Consider the following 21,887-nt stretch of genomic DNA (forward strand, 5'->3'; position numbering starts at 1 on the left):
GCGGTTGCTCAGCTTGGGCTGGACTTGAACCGCTGTTGCTCAGAGCTCAAACTCTTGAGCGAGCTCTTAACCAACTGAGCCACTCGGCCGGCCCGAGTTATAACTATTTAGTATTTCTTTCAAAATGTTTTAATGAAATCAATGATTTTTTGTTATTGAATAAAGTCTGATGTAGGCAAGAAACAATTCAGAAAAATGTGTCAAAAAATAAATGTAAATAGCTAACATAGTCAAAACCAGATACTCTTCCAAAGCAGTGACATTAGAGGAAATAGTTTAATAACAGCAATTTTCACAAATATTTAATGCTACATGGCATCTAGAGCATATACAAGTATATGTGTATAACATATGAAATCATAAATAGGACCAGTAATTGAAGACCTGCACAAAAAAATACCGGAGGTTCAATTTAGAGAACTAATCAACATGCTAAAAGAAAATAGAGAAACTACAAACTGGACATTGTATTCCATAACTGAAAATGATGAAAAGAACTGGAAATTAGCCAGCTTTTTAACCTTTCAGAAATAACGATGTGTGTAGTTAGTACAGGAGATTATATTCTTAGAGCACTTTGTTCTAAATTCAAATATCTCAGTAGATCTAGTGGAATTCAAGTATTTTAGAAATAAAACATCTGAGGTTAGAAATAAGAGAACCGCTCTACAATCTCATAAAAACAAAAGTAGCTTAATAAAGTTTTTAAGTTTTCCAAGAGTTTATCAAACTTAATTTCTATTATGGTAAAGTCTTAACTGAGCAGAGTACTCCAAAATGTAAAGATAGTAACAAATTGGGAATCTGTTATGTTACGTTACCTTCTACCATACGAAGTCCTCTGAGCAGTTTTTTGGTTGTTTTGTTTTGTTTTGTTTTTGTCAGGAAGTCTGATTATTTATAGGAGTCAAGTTTTGCTGTGTTCTAGCTTTTTGATCTATAAAAATGGGTTTGCTAGATAAAGACTAGGAGAATGCTTTCTTTTTTTCTTTTAGGTGGGGAAGGGCTGGTGGAAGGATTTCCAAGAAGTGTAAAAAGCTTAGGAAGTTTCATAGTCCCAATTAAACCATTAGTTTTCAAACATTGGACAATAAGTGGTACATGAGACAAGGGAAATAAATAAGGTGAGTCTCATTATTCTCCATCTGACTTCCTGGAGAAAGATTCCAGGCCACAGCAATGGGAAGAGGAAATCAGACAGAGCCTAACAGTCTTACTGATTTGAGGTGACAAAGAACAGAATTCGGGATGGCAAGGAAGGTCAGATTTGCAAGGCAGCAAGGAAGGAACACAGAGAAAGAGCTTGAGATCTGCAGAGGAGTTCCCTCAGATCTTGCGCTGACTACTGATTTGTGTATGCGTGAGAGGAAACTTAACTTGAAACCAGGAAAAACACACTTGAAAGGAATAGGCTGAACAACTCCCAAAGCTCACGCAAAACTGGGATAGGTCTTCCAGCCAAGCAAAGTAAGAAAGACCTCATAATATAGGCATATCTCGTTTTATTGCACTTCTCTTTATTGTGCTTTGCAATATGAGTGTTGTGTTTTTTTACAACTTGAAGGTTTGTGGCAACCCTGCATGCAGCAAGTCTGTTGGCGCTATTTTTCCAACAGCATTTGCTCACTTCATGTCTCAGTGTCACATTTTGGTAATTCTCTTAATATTTTCAACTTTCAGTATTACTGTATTATATTTGTTATGGTGATCTGTGCTCAATGATCTTGGATGTTACTATTGTAATTGTTTTGAGAATCTACCCATATTGTTTTGAGCTGTACCCATATAAAATGTTGAACTTAATTGATAAATGTTATGTGTGTTCTGACTGCTCCACCAAACAGCTGTTCACCCATCTCCCTCTCCTTGGACTTCCCTATGCTCTGAAACACAACAATATTGAAATTATATACATTGATAATCCTGCAGTGGCCTCTAAGTGTTCAAGTGAAAGGAATAGTTGCACATCTCTCACATTAAATTAAAAGCTAGAAATGATTAAGCTTAGTGGGGAAGGCATGTTGAAAGCCAAGATAGGCCAAAAGCTAGGTCTCTTGCACTAAACAGTCAAGTTGTGAATGTAAAGGAAAGTTCTTGAAGAAAATTAAAAGTGCTACTCCAGCCAATATACAAATGATAAGAAAGCAAAACAGCCTAATTGTTGATATGGAGAAAGTTTTAGTGGTCTGGATAGAAGATAAAACCAGTCACAACATTTCCTTAAGTGAAAGCCTAATCCAGAGCAGGGCCCTAACCCTCTTCAATTCTGTGAATGCTTAACAAGATAAGGAGCTACAAAAGAAAAGTTTGAAGTTAGTAGAGGTTGGTTCATGATTTGAGTAAAGAAGCAGCCTGCATAACATACAAGTATAAGGTGAAGCAACAAGTTCTGATGTAGAAGCTGCAGCACATTATCCAGGAAATCTAGCTAAGATAATTAATGAAGGTGGTGACAGTAAACAACAGATTTTCAATGTATTAATAGATGAAACAACCTTATACTAGAAGATGCCATCTAGGACTTTAATTGCTAGAGAGAAATCAATGCCTTGCATCGAAGCTTCAAAGGACAGGCTGACTCTCTTGTGAGGGGCTAATGCAGCTGGTGACTTTAAGTTAAAACCAATGCTCATTTACCATTCTGAAAATTGTAGGGCCCTTAAGAATTACGCTAAACCTACTCTGCCTGTGCTCTATAAATGGAACAACGAAGACTGGATGACGCACATCTGTTTACAGCATAGTTTACTGAATATTTTAAGCCCACTGTTGATCTGCTCCTCAGAAAAAAAGATTCCTTTGAGAATATTACTGCTAACTGACAATACACCAGGTCACCCAAGAGTTCTGGTGGAGCTGTACAACAACACTAATGTTTTCATGCCTGCTAACACAACAGCCATTCTGCAGCCCATGGATCAGGGAGTAATTTTAGCTTTCCAGTCTTATTATGTAAGAAATATATTTTATAAGGCTATACCTGCCACAGATAGTTGATTCCTGTGATGGATCTGGGCAAGTAAGTTAAAAACCTTCTGAAAAGAATTCACCATTCTAGATGTTATTAAGAACATTAGTGATTCCTGGGAAGAGGTACAAATATCAACATTAATAGGAGTTCGGAAACAGTTGATTCCAACCCTTATGGATGATCTTGAGGGAAGGAAGTAACTGCAGATGTGGTAGAAATAGCAAGAAAATTAGAATTAGAAGTGGAGCCTGAATATGTGACTGAAGTGCTGTAATCTCATGGTAAAACTTGAACAGGTGAGAAGTTGCTTCTTATGGATAAGCAAAGGAAGTAGAATTTATTCCTGGAGATGATGCTGTGGAGATTGTTACGATGACAAACAAAGGAGTTAGAAAATTACATAAAGTTAGTTTATAAAGCAGTGGCAGAGTTTGAGAGGATTGACTCCAATTTCAAATGAAGTTCTTTGGGTAAAATGCTATCAAATAGAATGGTATACTACAGAGAAATTGTTTGTGAAAGGAAGAATCAAGCAATGTGGCAAACTTCTTTTAAGAAATTGCCACAGCATCCCAACCTTTAGCAACAAACACCCTGATCAGTCAGCAGCCATCAACATCAAGGCAATACCCTCCACCAGCAAAAAGATTATAACTTGCTGAAGGCTCACATGATGCTTAGCATTGTTTAGAAATAAAGTATTTTTAAATTAAGTTATGTACATTGTTTTTTTAGGCATATGCTATTGCACACTTAAAAGACTATAGTATAGTGTAAACATAACTTTTATATGCACCAGGACACAAAAGAAATTTTTGTGACTCACTTTATTGCAGTATTCACTTTATTGCAGTGGTCTGGAAGTGCATTGTATAGGGTCCTCAGAAGGGTATTGTGTTGATGAGGCTAAATTAGCCCTAGGCTGAAGGCTGTTCTGGACTTGCCTTAACAGAGCTTAAAGGCAACCCTAAAACCGATTGTACGTTATTTAACTACTTACCAGAACAAAACCCAACATTGTTTAAAGGAATATAACAAAATCTGGCACCTAAAAATGTGAACTTAATGTCTAGCATCAAATAAAAAATTACTAAGCATCAAAAGAAGCAGGAAATTATACTCTGTAATCACAAGTAAAATTCATCATTAGAAATAATAAAACAGGAAATTACAGAGGTGATAGAAATAGCAAACAAGGGTATTAAAATGGATGTCATAAATATTTTCCATAGCTCAAAAATGTAGAAGAAGAAAACATAAATATGATGAGAGAAGAAATGAAAGATACGAAAAAGATAAACCAAATGGAATTTCTAGAAATGAATACACTGGATAGGATTAACAGCAGATTTTCCACTACAGAAGAAAAGATCATTGAATTTGCAGATATGGAAACAAACTATCCAAAATGAAGATGAGAGGACATCTATCTTCTACTTAGGGTAGAGAGCTGCAAAGAATCTCATTTCTACTCTTAACAAGGATAAACTACAAAATTCTTTTTTTAGCCAGAGAGCTGAAATTACAAGGCAGTCATGTGACTTGAATTTCAAGGAGAAATGGGATCATGTACGTCTTACTTATGTATGACAGAGCATGGAGAATAAGGTGTCATACAGAGCATGGAGAATAAGGTGTCATACAAGTACAACATAAACAGGTTAGAGGAATCCACTAAAATTTTAAAGTTTAACAGTGCTCGCTTCGGCAGCACATATATTAAAATTAACAGGAGGCCAATAGTGGGCTAGCAACATATCACTTTGAAATAGCTGGGGGCATCTAACAAAAGAACAGTTCAAAAGGGGATTTCACACTCACTTTTTCCTCAAGTCTCCAAGAAAAATTAGGGATAGAGCAGGAGACTGAAGAGAATTCCTGTTGATGGTGCAGACGCTGATCAGCTGTCATTGTGGGAAAGACAGAAAAGCCTGCCGGCTTCCCTGGATCCTAGGTACTGAAAGACTAAAGCTACTTTAGGAAGGGCAGTAAAGCCTCTTGCCCAAAGGATGAAAGCTAAGACACATTGTGACTGGGGGAGGACAGGAAACTCGTCTTAGACCCAACATGCTGATACCAAGTACAGGTCTTGTGCCTGTCAGGGAGGGGTGAAAACTTTAACCCAAGGTCAACTTTAGATATAAAGCAGGGTTTTGCTCTTAGGGAGAAAAAGGGACAAGGGACTGGTAAGCAATAGCAGTCTACCACTGGGTGAGGGAAAGAGATCCTCTCATGGACACAGATTTATAGGGTCTGCTAAAAGCTGAGGATGAAAAACTAGCACTGAGAAATGTCCTACAACACCCAGCCATGTGATAAGCACAAAGCAAAAGCAGCCACTCATGAGAGGGAGTTGAAGCCTCTGGTCAACTGAAAGTAAACACAGCAACAACAATCACACCCAGGTAAACTTCTGATTTGATTAATTTTCCCACAGTAAAGGCCTTATACAGGAAGAAGTATGCTCATTTCCAGGCCTAAATACTGTTTATCGCGTCTATACATGACGTCCTGCATTCAATCAAAATTATGAGATATGCATAGAAGTAAGAAGAAAAAATCGCTGTCAAGAAGAAAAATAATCAATAGGACAAAACTCAAAGGTGACTCATGTTGGGGCTATTAGACAAGGATTTTACAGGAACTGGTTAACATATGAAAGGATCTAGTAGAAAAGGTGGACAACATACACAAATAGGGTATGTTTAGCAGTTAGATGGAAGTAATCAATCAAATTGAAATGCTAGAAATAAAAGCCATGATACCTGAGATGAAAAGTTCGTTTTAGGGTCATCAATAGACAGCACAGATGCAGAAGAAATCTGTAAATTTGAATATGGGTCAATAGAAATCCAAACTGAAACACGAAGAGAAAAAAGGGTGAGTACAGACCAAGCTATGGGACAAGGTCATTTTAATACACGTGTGACTGAAGTCTCAGATGGAGAGGGAGAGAAAAAAATTATAGATCCAAGATTTTAAAAACAAAACATACAGCCAAACATATTATGTTCAAACTGCCTAAAACCAACAATAAAGAGAAAATCTTGAATGTAGCCAGAGGAAGAAAAAGTGTGTATGTATAGGAAAATAAAAATAAACCATAGCAAACTTTTCATTAGAAACTTTGCAAGCAAGAAGATGGTGAAGGACATTGCTAAAGTATTAAAATTTAAAAAACTGTCAAGCCAAAATATATATCCATTGAAAATACTTTTTTTAAATGAGAGCAAAGTAAAGACTTTTTCAGCTACATGAAAAGCTGAGAGAATCCATTCCCAGCAGACTTGTGCTACAATAACTGTTAAACAAAGTTCTTCAGGCAGAGGGAATGTGACTTCAGACAGAAACTTGGACCTACACCAGGACTCAGCAGATTTTTTCTGCAAAGGGCCAGATATTACATATTTTAGGCTTTGTGGGTCCGACAGTCTCTGTCACTATTCAACTCTACCACTGAAGCACAAAATCAACCATAGACAATACATAAACAAATGATTCTGGCTTTGTTCCAGTAAAACTTTATTTACAAAAACAGGAAGCAGGCCAGCTTTGGTTCATGGGTCACAGTATGCCAACCCCTGATCTATACAAAGAAATGAGAGCTCCAAAAATGGTAAAAATGAAAGCAAATATAAAAGACATATGTTTCCTCATTTTTATTAATCACAATGTAAAATGACTAAATGTCTAAACAAAAATAGTAACACTGTATGTGGGTATATAAGATATGCAAAAATAAAAGGTATGATAACAGTCACCCACAGGATGCAAAGGAGGATTTTGAAAGCATACTGTTTTAAGGTCCTTCCACTGTTGCATTATAACTTGAAGGTAAACCCTGTTAACTAAAGACATGCTATATTGTAAATTGAGGGCAAACACTAAAAAATAAAAGCTAGTAGTACAGACTAAATGGAATACTCAATCCAAAAGCAGGCTGAAAAAACAACAGATGAGAAATAGAACACATCTTACAAAATGGTAGATTTAAATCCAACCATATCAATAATCACATTAAATGTAAATAGTCAAAATGAAGCACACAGAGACACAAGAGATTAAAAAATAAATTTTTGACGTTTTTGTTCTCTTTTACCAGTGGTTTTGTACATATTTTTAAGAATAAGTTCTTCCCTAGACGAAAACATTTAAATAGTGAACACCTTAACATCTGTTTATACACTGCAACAAACACCTCCTCACACCTCCTTTTTACCTAATAAAGATGGTCTGCCCCTGCCTGTCCCATGAACTTCAGACAACAACCAAGCTCTCTGGAACCAGTGGCTTAGAAGAACCCTCAGACCCATCTCCTTTAACCATTTTCCCCAGCTCCAATGAAAAAGGAAATAAGTAGGTGAAGGATTACATCCAAGCCTACCTACCCTGTTTCCTCTATATTACAGAATCTGCAACTCTGTTAAAATTCATTTTAAACTGTTCCTCTTTTATGCAGTCATTTCTCTTCAGAATTTTTAACCATATTTTCCTGATCTTGCATGCATTCTTTGGCAAATCTTTCTTTCTCTTTACTTTAGTTGTGAACAGAAACTTAACAGTGTCTAAGTATACATAATGCTAGAGATATACCTATTCATTAATGCAAAGAGAAGAGTGAAGCCATTAGCTTTAATGAAATTTAATGAAATGAAAGGCATAAAGAATATTAAAAGCTTTGAAAGTATCCAAAGTTCCCTTTAAATTATTTCTTTGGAATCTACCTTTTTTCCCCTCTATTTAAGATTTTTTCTTCAAGTGCTGATATTTAAGATACACATATATAGATTTTATAGTCAATATATTTCATTTTAAAAATAATAACTAACATTTAATTAGCCCTTTCTCATGTTTTTCACTGTTTTAAGCACTTTATATCAATATGGTTTATCCTAACAAAAACCCAGTGAGGTAAAACTGTTTATCTCATTTCACAGCTGAGGCACCTAAAGGACAGAGAAGTTAGCTAATAATGTTAGTTAGAGGCAGAATGGGGATTTAAACTTAGTTGGTACATCCAGAGGCTCTGTTCAAACCATTTCCTTCCTAATTTTATTATTATATGTTTTTTTTCCTTTTTTTCCTGCATTCTTTACTTTCTTCCTTTGTTCGTACAACGAGTATTTTACACAGACATATTGCAACTTTAATTTCTATAGTCATTTATAATGAGTTGGTATGTAAAAAACTTAATTTTGAGTTATTCCTGACTCACAAATGAACTTTAGATTATAACCCATTGAGCCTTTACCTGTTTTCAAACTGCAAAGGTAGAGTGGCAGTAAATTGCAATACTGGAGGCCCCTCAATGAAAATTGTATGTCTCATATTTTACCCTCAGTACCTATCATGTAGCCAAAACCTTGTTTAAGCCTTAGCAGACCACAAAGGGGATTTAAGACTCTCTTTTGGTCTTTCTCTGTCTGTTTCAATAAAATAGAATAGTCAGTCTCTTTTCAGTTGCTCTGTATTTGTGTATTTTCTATGTTGTACAAAGTGTGCTGCCTTTCTACATTATGTACATGGAAGGTGTTGAGTCCCAGTTAGAAATGTTATTAGCACTTAGAGGTTTTTCTTAATCTGAGTAGAATAGTGTTTTGGTAATTCTGAGTATATTTACTTCAGTTTGCTGTATTCAACATACCATATTCATGGTTAAATATCTCTAAGTGTATTAAAGAAATGTATGATGAGCTGCTTATACACTTCGTTTTTATAACTGTGCATCATCATTATTCCAAAAGTCACTGCATTTTTAGCAGCTGTCTTCTTCCTGTTAGTACTGGCAGTGCCGAAATTTATATTCTGTTAGAAGGGGGTGCCTGATTAATAATAAAATGAGGATGTCAATTTCATAGGATATTAAAACAGAAAGGTACCATCTAATCCAAACTTGGCCCACCGCAACCCATTCTCCAGGTAAAGAAACTGAGGCCTGGGGAGGTTTACTGACTTAATCTTGTCACACAGCTAATTCACAACAGAGACAGGCATAGACCCTCCTGACTTTTTTCATGCTTGTTTCATCCCTCTCCCTGTTTCTGACCAGATAGTTGGTGAATGGTAGCAGTTCCATTGACTAGTTCCTTTCTTTCTATTCCAGTTTTTGCTGTCAAGGGAAACTAGCTAATTAACAATCATTTATTATCTGCTATTTTAGAGCACAGTTCTGTTAAACTGCCTCTCTGCTTCCACGTGGCTGTGTGCCATAGATAGAGCCTTGGAGTAGAATGTCCCTGGCACACAAACAAAACAAGTCTAGAATTCCAGATCAGTGTACTTTGAACAAGTGGCATCTGCCTTCTGGTCCCTGGGTGCCAAAAAAACAGACTCAGATATTGACCTTGCCTGGTAAGGTCATTGTTTAAATTAAACAGCCAAAATATAGAAGGATGTGAGAAAGCGATGAGAGTTAACAATAATGAGCTTAATGTTCTATTTATTGTTGTATGATGCAAGAAATTTTTGAGAGACACATTCATACAAGAATTTGATGGAAAGCGATTATAGCAGAAGTAGTAGATTATTTATGTATGTGATTACCAAGATAATTGGATATGTTCTCCTCTCTTCCCCCAGCCAAATTATTTGGTGATGTGATTTTTACCTGATTTTTTTTTCTCTTTATTTCAGGGTAAGGGGAATAGACAAGATTAAAGTGTTAAAGGATTAGCTCAATTTATTTAATCCCTAGAAAGTTGTAAACCACCTTTTAAATTATTTCAAATCCTTGTTTATTTAAGAAAGGAATAAACATTGTGATACAAAGGTTACTTGATTATTTTTAGAGAATATGCATTTACCATGTTTTCTTCTGAAGTGCAGCCAAAGATGAAGAGATGATTCCTAGTTATGTAATTTGTTGGATTGCTATAAAAATGAAACTTTTTTGTTTCTAAGTTCTAAACAACATGTAGTTGGGGAAGTATGGAGACATTAAGTGAGAAAACACAGTTAAATTCTGAACCTAACGAAAAGCAACAATGTAATGTAGATGTAAATATGATTTCAGGGAAATTTAGAAAATGTAGTTATAAAATAAACTGTCTCAGAGAAGTAGAGTTTAGACTTTGAGCTATCTATAATGAATACCTTGTTATATATTCTATATGTGGCATAATTGGATCATAAAATGGTCTAGAAAGCTTTGATAAATGACAAAAATTGATCAAATTGTATTTATCTTATTTTACTGTGTTCACTCTTTCCTAGTTTCTAACTACCTAGCCATCTCACCCTCTCATATTGAATTTTGCATTTTAATTGTTCTCTCTGGGTATTCTGATGGCTGAAAAGCAAACTATTTTATATAAATCCTCACATCCTCCTCTATTTATGTGTAGTGTGTGGCTCTGATTTTAGGAGGAGAGGTGGGGAGCATGTGGAAGGATAGCTGTATTGGTGAATGTTTGCATCCTGGACTACTCAGATTCATCTCATACTTAGTCTCAAAAAATCATTTCTAAAGCCCATTCAAATTGTCCAGGTCTGACTGTGTGCTCTTGTCAAGGATGAGATACTTTATTGGTACTTTAGCAATTCTGCAGGAACTATTGATTGGGAAGCTGCTTACAGTTCTAATACCTGTCACAGGAAGTTGGTACAGTGTTAAGATGGAATAAGTGGTGAGATAAAGGCTTGGTTAGAAAAGTGGTTGCAACTGGGAACTTGGTAATCACTGACCTCTATAAGGATCCTCTGGTTTATCGCTAATCTCACTCACACTTGGCATTTTCCTATGCTTCAGCTTCATCTTTCATAGCTGTGTGAGTAATTTGGCATGGAGTGAACAAGAGGAGGAGGGCATAGAGAGTCCAGCAGCTGTGCTTGTTGGCACTAGATATTTAAATATCTTCAATGTAGCCAGCAGTGTGCTTGGCACAAATGTTAGCCAATAATACTTAAACAAATTGTTGTGAAGAAAATAGGCAGGCATTTATGTTAAAACTCTTTTCTTTCCTTTAAAAAAAAAATCTGTTAGCTTGAGATCCTTTTTAGGTTTTATTAAGTTTGAGCCAATTGCTACGAAAATTAAGTCTGTGATTCTAATAGTTAGCATTGGCCTAGGTTCTTTCAGACAGGAATTTCCAAGTACTTCATAGGCACTAATTAAACTGTGCAGGCCTGTGTGAGGTGCATGTTACTGAGTTGATTTTCCTAAAAGAATGAGTAGGGCCATTGATGTTAAGTGACTTGTAACTTGCCCAGTTCATTCGGTGACAGAGAGTCAAGAGCCAAGAGATGAATCCAGTAACCAGAATTCCTAGGTCTTTGCTCTGATGTACCCAACAGGCATTACATATCTGTCCACTTTGTAAGATAGTATCTTATGTTTCTTCAAGTGGTTAGTGAGATGCAAACTATAGGAAAAGTATGATAGTATTCATCCACAAAAGAAGAGGAAAAGTTTCTCCATGCACAAAGAGCTTAGGTAAATAATAAGTTCTCAAAGATACCCAAGGGGAAGGAGGACAGTCTGCTTACAAAACTGTAATCAAATTTAGGCCTGTGCCCAAATATTTCTATTTGCCTATGTAAGAATTTCATATTGTTTGACTGAAAACTATAAAAAAGCTCTTATGACCTGTGTATTAAAATATTTCATTTTGAAACATAGTAACATTGATCTAGGCAACTGTTTTGAAACATCCCAGAATTCTTTTTGTAGATTAACCCTTTATGTTATAAGAAAAACCAGTCTAATGCTACCCATTTAAAATGTAGCGCATGGAGTTTTTTTATTTAATAGATTGTGAATTAGAATTTATGAATGCAAATCAGTATACCTTACAAAAATGAACATTGAAGTAATATTGGCTTTCAGATAGGGAAACTATTTGTTCTAATTTGTGCTATATTACTCATGAAGTCAACAATTATTTCTTGAGTAGTATATCTATTCATTGAATGTGGTAAGTTTTAGATTGCTGGAAAATTTCAGATATTCACTGGACTACTGCAGAAATAAATGCTTAGCCAGCTATAGCTTCCATAACATCTTTGTCTCTGGCCATTTCCTCATAAAAACATTATTTTGAAGTGGTAGGAAAAGAGCTCATACAGCCAAGAGAATATTATAGGGCAGGTTTCTCCAGCCAATAGATTGAGATCCATAGGAAATCTTAAAAATTTGCTGTCATATCTCACAGCTGTTACCAGCGTCCATCAATCACTCTTTGATAGTAACAGGATTTCTAGTAGGAAGAATACAGCTAGCAATGGTAGCAACAGTGTAAGGACAGCAGCACCTTTCACAGGGCCCTCCACATAATAGATGGTCTGCAAATGCTAGTTCCTGTCACCCTGCCCACAGCAATCTCAAGACTTAGAGCTAAGGAGAGAAAGTGAGAGTCCTAGACAGCTGTGCACTCTAAGGGAAGTTCAGCAAAGCATCCTGGGAGTTTTTGAGCCAAAGTTGGTCAACGAAGGAATGGCATGTCTCCCAGAAAGGGGTGTGCTTTAGTTTCCCTACCACACTCTGTCGAAGTGTGTTGGAAGCTGGGGCCTTAGTGCAAAAACAGTCATGGATTTCAGAGCACAGCAGCTGGAGCCCTCAGGTCGGTTACATTCCCTGAAGTAGAAGTTCTGCAAGGTGCATTCTCATGGCTGGCACAGCAATTAACTTTTTTTTAAATTGTTTTCAAAATATATACACAAAAATCCCTGCACTAGCCACACAAAACAACCTTTCAAGATGCCATTATGCAACCCCTGATCTTGTCCAACTTGTTCATTTTTACAGATCAGGAAACAGGCCCAAAAAAACAAGATCAGAGTAAATATGTTTTTAACAGGCACTTGAAGCAAGAGTAACATAACATCATCATACCCTTTGTGACAACTGAAAACAATAGCAATTATTTGTGAGTGAAACCAGCATAACTGACCATGTTCTAGTTAGACCCAGAGCCAACCTTAGCAGTAACTGCGTTTTGTTTGGGATGATTTGTCATCCATCCCTCTTTTCAGCAGGAATAGATTTCACATCCAGTGCCAAATCAGTTGACTAATAGAAGCTGATTGGAGGACTAAACAGAGAAAAATTATTATGTTGTGATCAGGATATGGGATTTGTGTCCTAAACCTCTACTGAAAAATAGTGCAATATAGTATACTGTTAAGAATGTGGTATCAGATAGGTCTGCATTCTAGTTCTTCAGGCTACTTATTAATTCTGTGACCTTGGGCAAATTATTTCTCCTTATTAGTAAAATTTAATAGTACCTACCTTACTGGCTTGGAAGAATTAGAGCCATCATTAGCTTTCATCTGAATAGTCTTCTAGTTGGTCTACCTGCTTCCACACTGTTCCCCTATAGTTTATTCTCCACACAGCAGTCACAATGATATTTTTAATACCTAGATCATCTTTAACATAAACAGTACTGATGAAGTCAATTGGATATCCCTATGGAAAAAAAAGTATGCCCTGATCACCCCCTACCAGCATACACAAAAACCAAATTCAGATTTAAATGTGGAAGATAAACAGCAAGGCTTTTAAAGGAAAATATAGAAAAGTAGGTTTGTAACGTTGGAATAGGCAGAAATTTTTGTGCTTTTTCACATTTTCTTTTCTTCGCCATGCTGTGTTTTCATTCCTTATCTTTCCACCCTCTTCTTTTTCTTAAACTAATTAGAAAACAAACAAACATTTAATTGCTTTTGAAAAAAATCAGTGAGCTGATTTTAAGATGAGAGATGGGATCCTCCTTATATTTGGGTCTCATCACACTAGAAACTCCCAAGACTAGCTTTATTCTCAGTCTTCAGCCCTCCGGCAAAGGAAGAGTATTCAGGTCTGGCCTTACAGTTTACTCAGGTGTTTGATCAGCTTGTCTCAATCAGTGCATATCCCTTTTATTCGTGAGACTGATTGTTCCTATGGTTTCGGGACAGTATGATCTGTCTGGGTCTAAATGAAAACCAATTTGACAGCTCTGAAACTATGTGTACAGCAGAGTACAGCTCTCTGCCAGACTACTTTTGTTGGAAAATCACTTGCCTAAAAGGCTAAATGGTTCTCACATAGGCCACCTACTCAAAAGACATGATGGGTAATTTCATCTCTACCTTTAGTATGAACAGAAGGAGCCTATTTCTCCATTTGAGTTTGAATAGGGGTTGCCTTCCTGGTTCAGCAGGCCTATGGGTTGCTCCAGCCTCAGACAATACCTTGTCCACTCCTCTGTAACCACCCACAGTGTATTTTGGATCTGGATCTCAAGACACCTGACCTTAATTATGAAACTTGTTTTTCATCCAAGTGGGCTGTAAACTTTTCCACTAGTTGGCATCTATTGAGGGCAGAGGCATAGGTCTTCATCTCATAGCCCCACCATCTGTCAGAGTGACTAGCCCATAAATGTTTGATGGAATATATCGAACTCAGATCCTTCTATTTAATCAACTCTTGAATATTTGTGATTGGGTTGGGAAGGAATGCGAATTATGTCTGTCCACTCCCAGCTTCAACTTGGCTGCTGATTGTCCTATGCCAAAAGAATGGAGGCAGAATTATCTTTTGAAGAGCTCTTTATAGACTAATATTAAAATTAATGTGTATTTTTGGAACGCAGGAAAGCAGTGGAGAGTTGCAGCTTACTGTTGCATCATGTATATTATTGGTAGGGAAAAAGATGATTTCAATTTTTTTTTAATTCTGGGAAAATGTGTTATAGTAATTATTGCCTCTAATAGTTTATGCATCTTATACAAACAACTGGATGAAAATTTGAAGTTCAGGAAATTGCTGTTTTCTGAACTGTTGTTTTAAGTAAGCAGTGTACAAATTAATCAAAATCATCTTATCATTTCTTGAGCAGTTCTCTAGAGTCAGAAAACACTGAGTCTAGTTAATGTGAACCCTGTAAAGTCTAGCTACTTAAAATACATTTATTTCACATATTTTAGCACAGAAGATACTTATTTACAAAACATGTGTCTGATGGCTTTATATATATATATGTGTATATCTTCCGATAATAGGTTGCTGTTCTACTAGAGTTGGGGTTCTTATCCTGGAGTCTAGCAACTCCCAGAATAAAAGGAAAATTAGTGAACTTGGACAGGGAAAAATTGTCATTTTTACCACCCTCTAAGTGAAATTTAGCATGTCCTTCAGTTTTAAATGAGGGTAGCAAAACAGTCCTGACAGTAGCTATGCTTTTTTTGGTTACTAATAGAACAGATACTTTCATAGCATAATATAGTTGTTACAGATATTTTAAACTATCACTTATGCTTTGAAATTACCACTGTTAATAGGCCTGCTTTAGATCTTATTTAATGTGTTAATAAAAGAGCATATATACCATGCTGCAAATTTTTTTAACATTTTGATAACATATCAATATACTTTATAATACTATGAATTTTGTTTAGTGCATTTAAAAACATTATTTTGAAAAGACTGCCAAAGGGGCCCATGGTGCACGTATACTCATAACAAATAGAATTCCTCTACTAGAATATCCCAGTAAATTCTTTGTCATATTTCCTTCATAGGTGTTGAAAGGGAAACTAGATATACATTAAGTTACTAATAGTTCTTAAACTGTGTTCAGCTGACTTTAATACTAAAATTGTCCACATACTGCATTTTATAGAATATTTATGTAAAAGCAGAAAAGAGTAACCAGAAGTTTTTGTTGTCAGACACCTGAGATAAAATAATGAGACTTAAATGATTCATTTTAATTCATGAAAATAGTTCTTTTAAAAAGTAATTTTGAAAGAATTAAGGATGAATGTCTTCTAAACCTCAGACTGAGTATACATTATACTTCAGGAGTACCCAACCTAAGAAATAATTAGTTCCTAATAAAGGTGAAATAAAAATGTGTGTACATTTCAAAATCTCATTTCAACAGGTTAAATATTATTTTAAAAACAACTATATAGTGAACACACAATGCAGTATATAGATGATGTACTATAGAATTGTACACTTGAAACCTATATAATTTTACTAACCAATGTCACGCCAATAAATGTAATGAAAACTTAAAAAAACAACAACAACAAAAAAACAAGCTATCAACTTTCCATTACAGAAGAAACTTGGACTGTGTAATATTTTTAGCTTATGTTAAATTAGTTTTCATTTCTTATATCATGTTACTCCAATAAATTTAATTTTTAAAAAATTAGTTTTCATTCTCCCTGATTTGAATTTCCTTTGTGAAAGGGGGAAGTTTAGAAATTTTAATAGGCACAGGAAAGTAAATTTAACAACTTTACATTTTTTAAACAATCTATTTATTGGATAGTCCCCACACAGATAATTAAATGAATATTGTATTTGAAAGCTGTACTTTATTAAATACAGAGCTAATATTGATCTCTTACTTTGTTCTTTTCTACGTCAACAATAAATATTTAAAAAGTAGTTCCTTGCTGATATATTTGAGTGAAAATATAACAGACCTTAAGTTATTGCTTAGCTTGCAGTCTTTACTGGTTGTTTGAAGTAATGTTTCAGGAAAAGGAATTTGCAAGGTAGAAAAGGCTTACTGAATATCTCAAGCAATAATTGTTAGTGCATTGTGGTGAATGACAAGCCATTGGTATAGTCTTTTTTTTTTATGGTGTTTGTTTAAAATGTTAATGTAGTCTTCCAATTGTGTCCTGCCAAGAATATGAGACATGATTTGTTTTTAAAGGCAGCATTTTCTTAATGATTTCCTTAATGATTTTTAATATCTCATAAACTCATTTGGTTTATTTGATTAATAAAGCAATACCCCAAAACTGTAGACATAGGCTGTTCATTTTTTCCCAGTAATCTCTCTGCCAGTCATTCTGAGTTGGCATTCCCCTTCAGTCTCTGCCATCCTCTTGGTCCAGCAGTGTTTCTGATCCATTTTGATGAGGCATGGGGAGGAGTGTTTGTCAGAATTGCGAATGTACAATCTTTTTAATAGTTTTGTGAGGTCAGGTTCCAAGAGTAAAAGAGTGGAGCCCCAAACCCCAAAATATCACCTTGACTCTTGCAAGCGTCTTACTTGTAAAGGATATATCCTTAAAAAGTTATAATTTTTTTTCATTTATTTCATATGTATGTTTTGCAAATCAAAATTCTTTATGTAGAACATATTACTTTACAGTGAGAATGTGAGGCAAATAGACCACATTAATTAACCTGGTTTCATAAATCGGCATTTTTATGTGTTGACATCTCTTCACTTGAATATGTGCTTAGTCAGTAATAGCCATAAATGCTTCTTAAGACATGTGCTATAATATCCTAGTGGGTTCAGAATTATACATTTAATTATTAAAGTATTTTCTAATAACTAGCTTTGTTATTACAAGGATTATTTTATCTAAAAGTTCAATAGGTGCCAAATTTAGAGTTGTAAAATTTCTATTAGTTGGCTAGTGTGGCATGTATGTGTCAATAAAAATGATTGAATATTAGTCCATATGTGTCCAAGTTGTTTTTTTAAAATTATGTACCATATCCGTAAACAATTTAGAATATCCTATATTGTGTGTTTTTAAAATAATAAACTATTTAATAATAAACATTTGTATACAATTACAAGCTAATAATTCATATAGTACACAATTATGGTGAAGTTCATATAACCTCAGTAACTTTAAATATTTTGAGTAACTTGTCAGATTTAATTACATTGTTTTTACCTTGGAATTCTCCATTCCAAGCGAGTTCTGCCATTGTCATTATTTATTGTGTCTCCATCTTTGATATTAATATCAAACTGTTATTCCTGCAGAATCTTATTAAGTCACGTCTATTTGTGAGGGACTGTTGAGTTAAAAACTATATAATATTTGCAGATTCACTTTACTGAATGTACTGAAACTCCAGTGTTTTAAAAAGCAAGTGCATAAGAACACTGCTGTCAGTTGTCAGTACTGTGGGATAGATGTCTAGAGCTGGTCCACTCCATTCCGGACACTTGGCTATCTGACTGAACTGCAGATACAGTCCCAACAGGAATTATTTTACATTACTGAGAAGAGTATAAATTGGCATGATGACTTCAGAGAATAGTAAGACAATACCTGTAAACTTGAAAGTGTACATCTTTTAATCTAGCAGTTTCACTTCTGTGTGTCTATCCTGGAGAAACTGGTATGTATATGTATAAGACATATGCAAGTATATTTGTTTCAGTACTCTTCATGATGATAAAAAAAGTAGAAACAATCTTAACTATTTTTTAGTAGGGGAATAGATCAACTGTGATTTTATCTGTATAATGGGACATTTTTCTAATAGTAAAAATGAATGAATTAGGTAGGTATCTGTTATCAACATATATCTCAAAAACATAATATTGCACAGAAATGCAAATTTCAAAGGATACCATGTAATCTCACCTGTTTAAATGTATTAAACACAACAGTATTATATATTGAGTACATAAATATATATTAAAAGATTAAAAATATACATGGGAGTCATATACACCAACTTTATGATAGTGGTTACCTTGGAGTCTGGGGTGAGATTTGAGCTATAGCTATACTGTTTTAATTTCTGAGAGAGGAGAGAGGGAGAAATGTCTGAAGCAAATATGGGAAAACATTACTCTCACTAATGGGTACATAATCATACTGTTGACTACATAGATGTCCATTCTTTTCAATTCTTTTGAATATTTTTTAATGTTTCAAAATGAAAAGAAAGTATTTAATAAAATATATGTGATTTTATATAGAAAGTCATTTGACTGTTAAACTGACTGAAATAATCGTAAGCCTTTTAAATTTTATTTATTGGCTCTTACCTTCTTATTTCTAATTTGTTGTCTGTACTTCCAAACTCATTGTAATTACCATGAATGGTCTAGAAGTTCAATTGACTGTCTGTCAACAAATGAGGATTTCTATATAAAATTATTTCTTTGTTTTATAGGAAAAACATCAGAGAGAGGCTCATTTTCCCTGTACAGCAGAGACACCGGGTTACCAGGCTGTCAAGTAAGTTTAATAATTACAAAAGGTGTTAGGTAATTTTTTAACACATAAATAAAGGTTCTAATGGAGGAAGTAGAAATTTATCCAATTTATTTCATCATTATTTGTGCCTTTAATTTGGGACTAAACGTGTTGCATTTTTAGTGTTTAAACATATTTTCTTAATGCTCCCTCTGTTTAAAGTGGTTTCCCTTTCCATTTCACCGTACTTTCTCTATCATCAAAGATTTTTAAAACTCACATCCATTTTAACTGGAAGCAAAGTAGCCTTTATCTTTCTACCCCTTTCCAAAATGCTTATCATTTCTGAAAATGATTTTTACGTATTTCCTAAAAAGAACAGAGTTGCTGATATCGCATGAAGAGCATACAATTGCTCTGTATAGCTTGAATATCCTACAATTTTAAACTTATTAATGTTGGAAATATTTTCATTTTCGTCTTACATCCAGTCAATTTTTTAGGCTTCCTATGGTGTCTTTACTTGGAAACTGTTTCACTTCTTCCACATTCCCTAGCATGTTGCGTATCTGCTAATGGCCATCTACTGTGCTTTTGTCCTTAAATCTTTAGCCTGAAATCCCGAACACTGAGTTCACCGCAGATTCCCCTCAGAATCAGGTCAATAAGGATAGAAGGAAGAAGACTGAATATATTAAACTTGTTTTCTCCTGTCTGCATGCAGACCCACCCTGATTTCACACATGGGCATGTGAGCCAGTTTTAACTGTCACACTAACAATACTGCTCCATTTAATACATACCCCGTAATTGTGCCATCTCTGCAAGTTACCACCTGTGGTCTGAAGAAAAGTCATTTAACATAAAATATCCCATCTCTGCATTGATTTCCTCATTTGAAAAAAAGAATTAGCAATTTTTGCATCCACCAACTTTGTAGGTCTCTAAAGGTTAAACTCCATGTACTTCTGAAAGCATTTTATAAAATAAATGAATATTTTTAAAAGTTTTCGGTTTATATAACCCACAAAAACTAGTTGAGTGCATGTTGGGTTTGTTTTTGTTTTCTTTTTGTTGTTTGTTTTTTTTACCTGAGCCATCCTGACACCTGTTGGCAGGTCAACTCGGGCTGGGAATCAAACCGATGACCCTGTTGCTCAGAACTTGCACTCTTAAGCAAGCTCTTAACCAACTGAGCCACTCAACCAGCCCTTTTCATATTGTTTTTAATAGACCAAAAAGTTTGAGAGAAACTGGTCTGTTCACACAACTGCTAAACTTGAGAAAAAAACTATTATAAACTTTTTGAAACTACAACTGCATCTAATAAATCATAATTAATGCTTTTATTAATGAGTTTTCCTTTACATTTTTAAAAACTCTCTTGGCAAAAGTATTGCTGTTTAGTTAAAATCAGTGGTTAGCCCTATTTATATAATTCTCCAGTTTTGCAAAGATTAACCTTAACAGTTTTTGCCAAGGATTGATATGTTTATACCAGAATTCTCATATCAAAAAACATGTATTTTAAATATACATGGATATAGGGCCGGCCGAGTGGCGCATTGGTTAAGAGCTGGCTTGGGACGCCAGAGGGCCCTGGTTCGGATCCCACATATGAGGGCCAGTGACACTGCCCTCTACAGCTAAGATGCTGAACAACAGCTCAACTTGGAGCTGTGAGGCCATGAGTTTCCCGCGACGGAGGCTGCGACCCCTTCTGCAGTGGGTTGCCATGGGCTACCGTGTGTAGCCAGCAGCTGCAGTGAGCGGCTGTCCAGAACCCGGCGACTGATCTGCCTCACCCGGGAAAAGCACAATGATGGTGCCAACTTGGGCCAGTGAAGCAACGTCCTCCACAACTAGACTGAAGAACAAAAGGACAGCAACTTGTCTGTTCCCCTTCCCCCAATTCCCCAGCGCTGTTCCCATCCCCCAATTCCCCAATTAAAAAAAAATCTTATAAATAAATCAACAAACATGTATATAGCACTCTGATAACAATTGCAACCCTTTTCTGAGCAATAACTGAACCCAGGCATTGAATTAAACATGATCACATTTAATCCTTTTAACAGTACCCGTTTCGCAGATTAGCAAATGGCTGTTCTCCAGAGGTCTTAAATAATTTGCTCAAGGCCATACATCTAGCAAGTAGTAAACCTTCTAAGCTCATGCTTGATGTTTTTAACTATGATATAATTAGACTGCACCATAAGAATCCCTCAGATTCCTAGTCTGTGCCCTTATTCCCTCCCATTTCAATTTGTTTGTTCGAGAAGGAGCCTGGGAAATTGTAGCTTTAACAAGTGCCCAGGTGATTCTGATTCATGTGGACTGGGCGTTATGCTTTGAGAAACCCAGTTCCTCTGTATATGCCAAAGATAAGCATATATTGAATATTTTTAAAAAGAAGAAACTATAAGATTGCTGTTTAACAATTGTTTATAAGATGGCAGAGAGATCAGACCAACCTGTGGAAAAGAGAATAATAAGATTACTGGAATGTATGAAATGTAAAATAATATTGCTATATATAAGAAGATTCAAAGCTATTCAAGTGAGGGAAAGATTTGTTTATGAAGAATTCACAGAAGCAATGCATGAGCTCCAAAAAGGAATCCTAAAATTCAGCACAGAAGAGAGATTATATTGCAACAAGGACAAATACCATCAATGAAGACAGGAGGGCTTCTAAAACAAGTAAAAAGATTCCTTAATGTGAAAGGAGCAATGGCTTTGGTATTCATTATTGTTACTTAGCTCTGACTATGCTGCAATTTATAGGAGAAATTATGATCAGTGGTACCAGCTAATTTGTGTCTTAAATAGTAAGCTCATGATATTCAAGTGTTAAAAGAGATGTATCATTTCCATTCAAAGAAAAATTTACATTTCCAATAGGACTTATTATAATGGGTCAGAAAAGAAAAAAATCCACTAAAACAAATAATTGGCTGCCATTTTGTCTTGCCTGTTCACAAGTGATATAAAAATCTTAACC

General features: G+C 35.2%; 1 protein-coding gene across 8 annotated transcripts in view; it reads left to right on the forward strand.

Moving 5' to 3' along the window:
• Positions 1-21,887, forward strand: part of TCF12 (transcription factor 12) — a 334,886-nt gene that overhangs the window by 193,870 nt on the left and 119,129 nt on the right. For all 8 annotated transcript variants that reach the window (XM_019665578.1, XM_019665554.1, XM_019665598.1 and 5 more), the window contains exon 6: positions 18,861-18,925. In XM_019665578.1, the coding sequence (XP_019521123.1) occupies positions 18,861-18,925 (65 nt within the window). The remainder of the gene's footprint in view (positions 1-18,860; positions 18,926-21,887) is intronic.

The sequence above is a fragment of the Hipposideros armiger genome, unplaced genomic scaffold (assembly GCF_001890085.2).
Source record: "Hipposideros armiger isolate ML-2016 unplaced genomic scaffold, ASM189008v1 scaffold_12, whole genome shotgun sequence".
Taxonomy (NCBI): domain Eukaryota; kingdom Metazoa; phylum Chordata; class Mammalia; order Chiroptera; family Hipposideridae; genus Hipposideros; species Hipposideros armiger.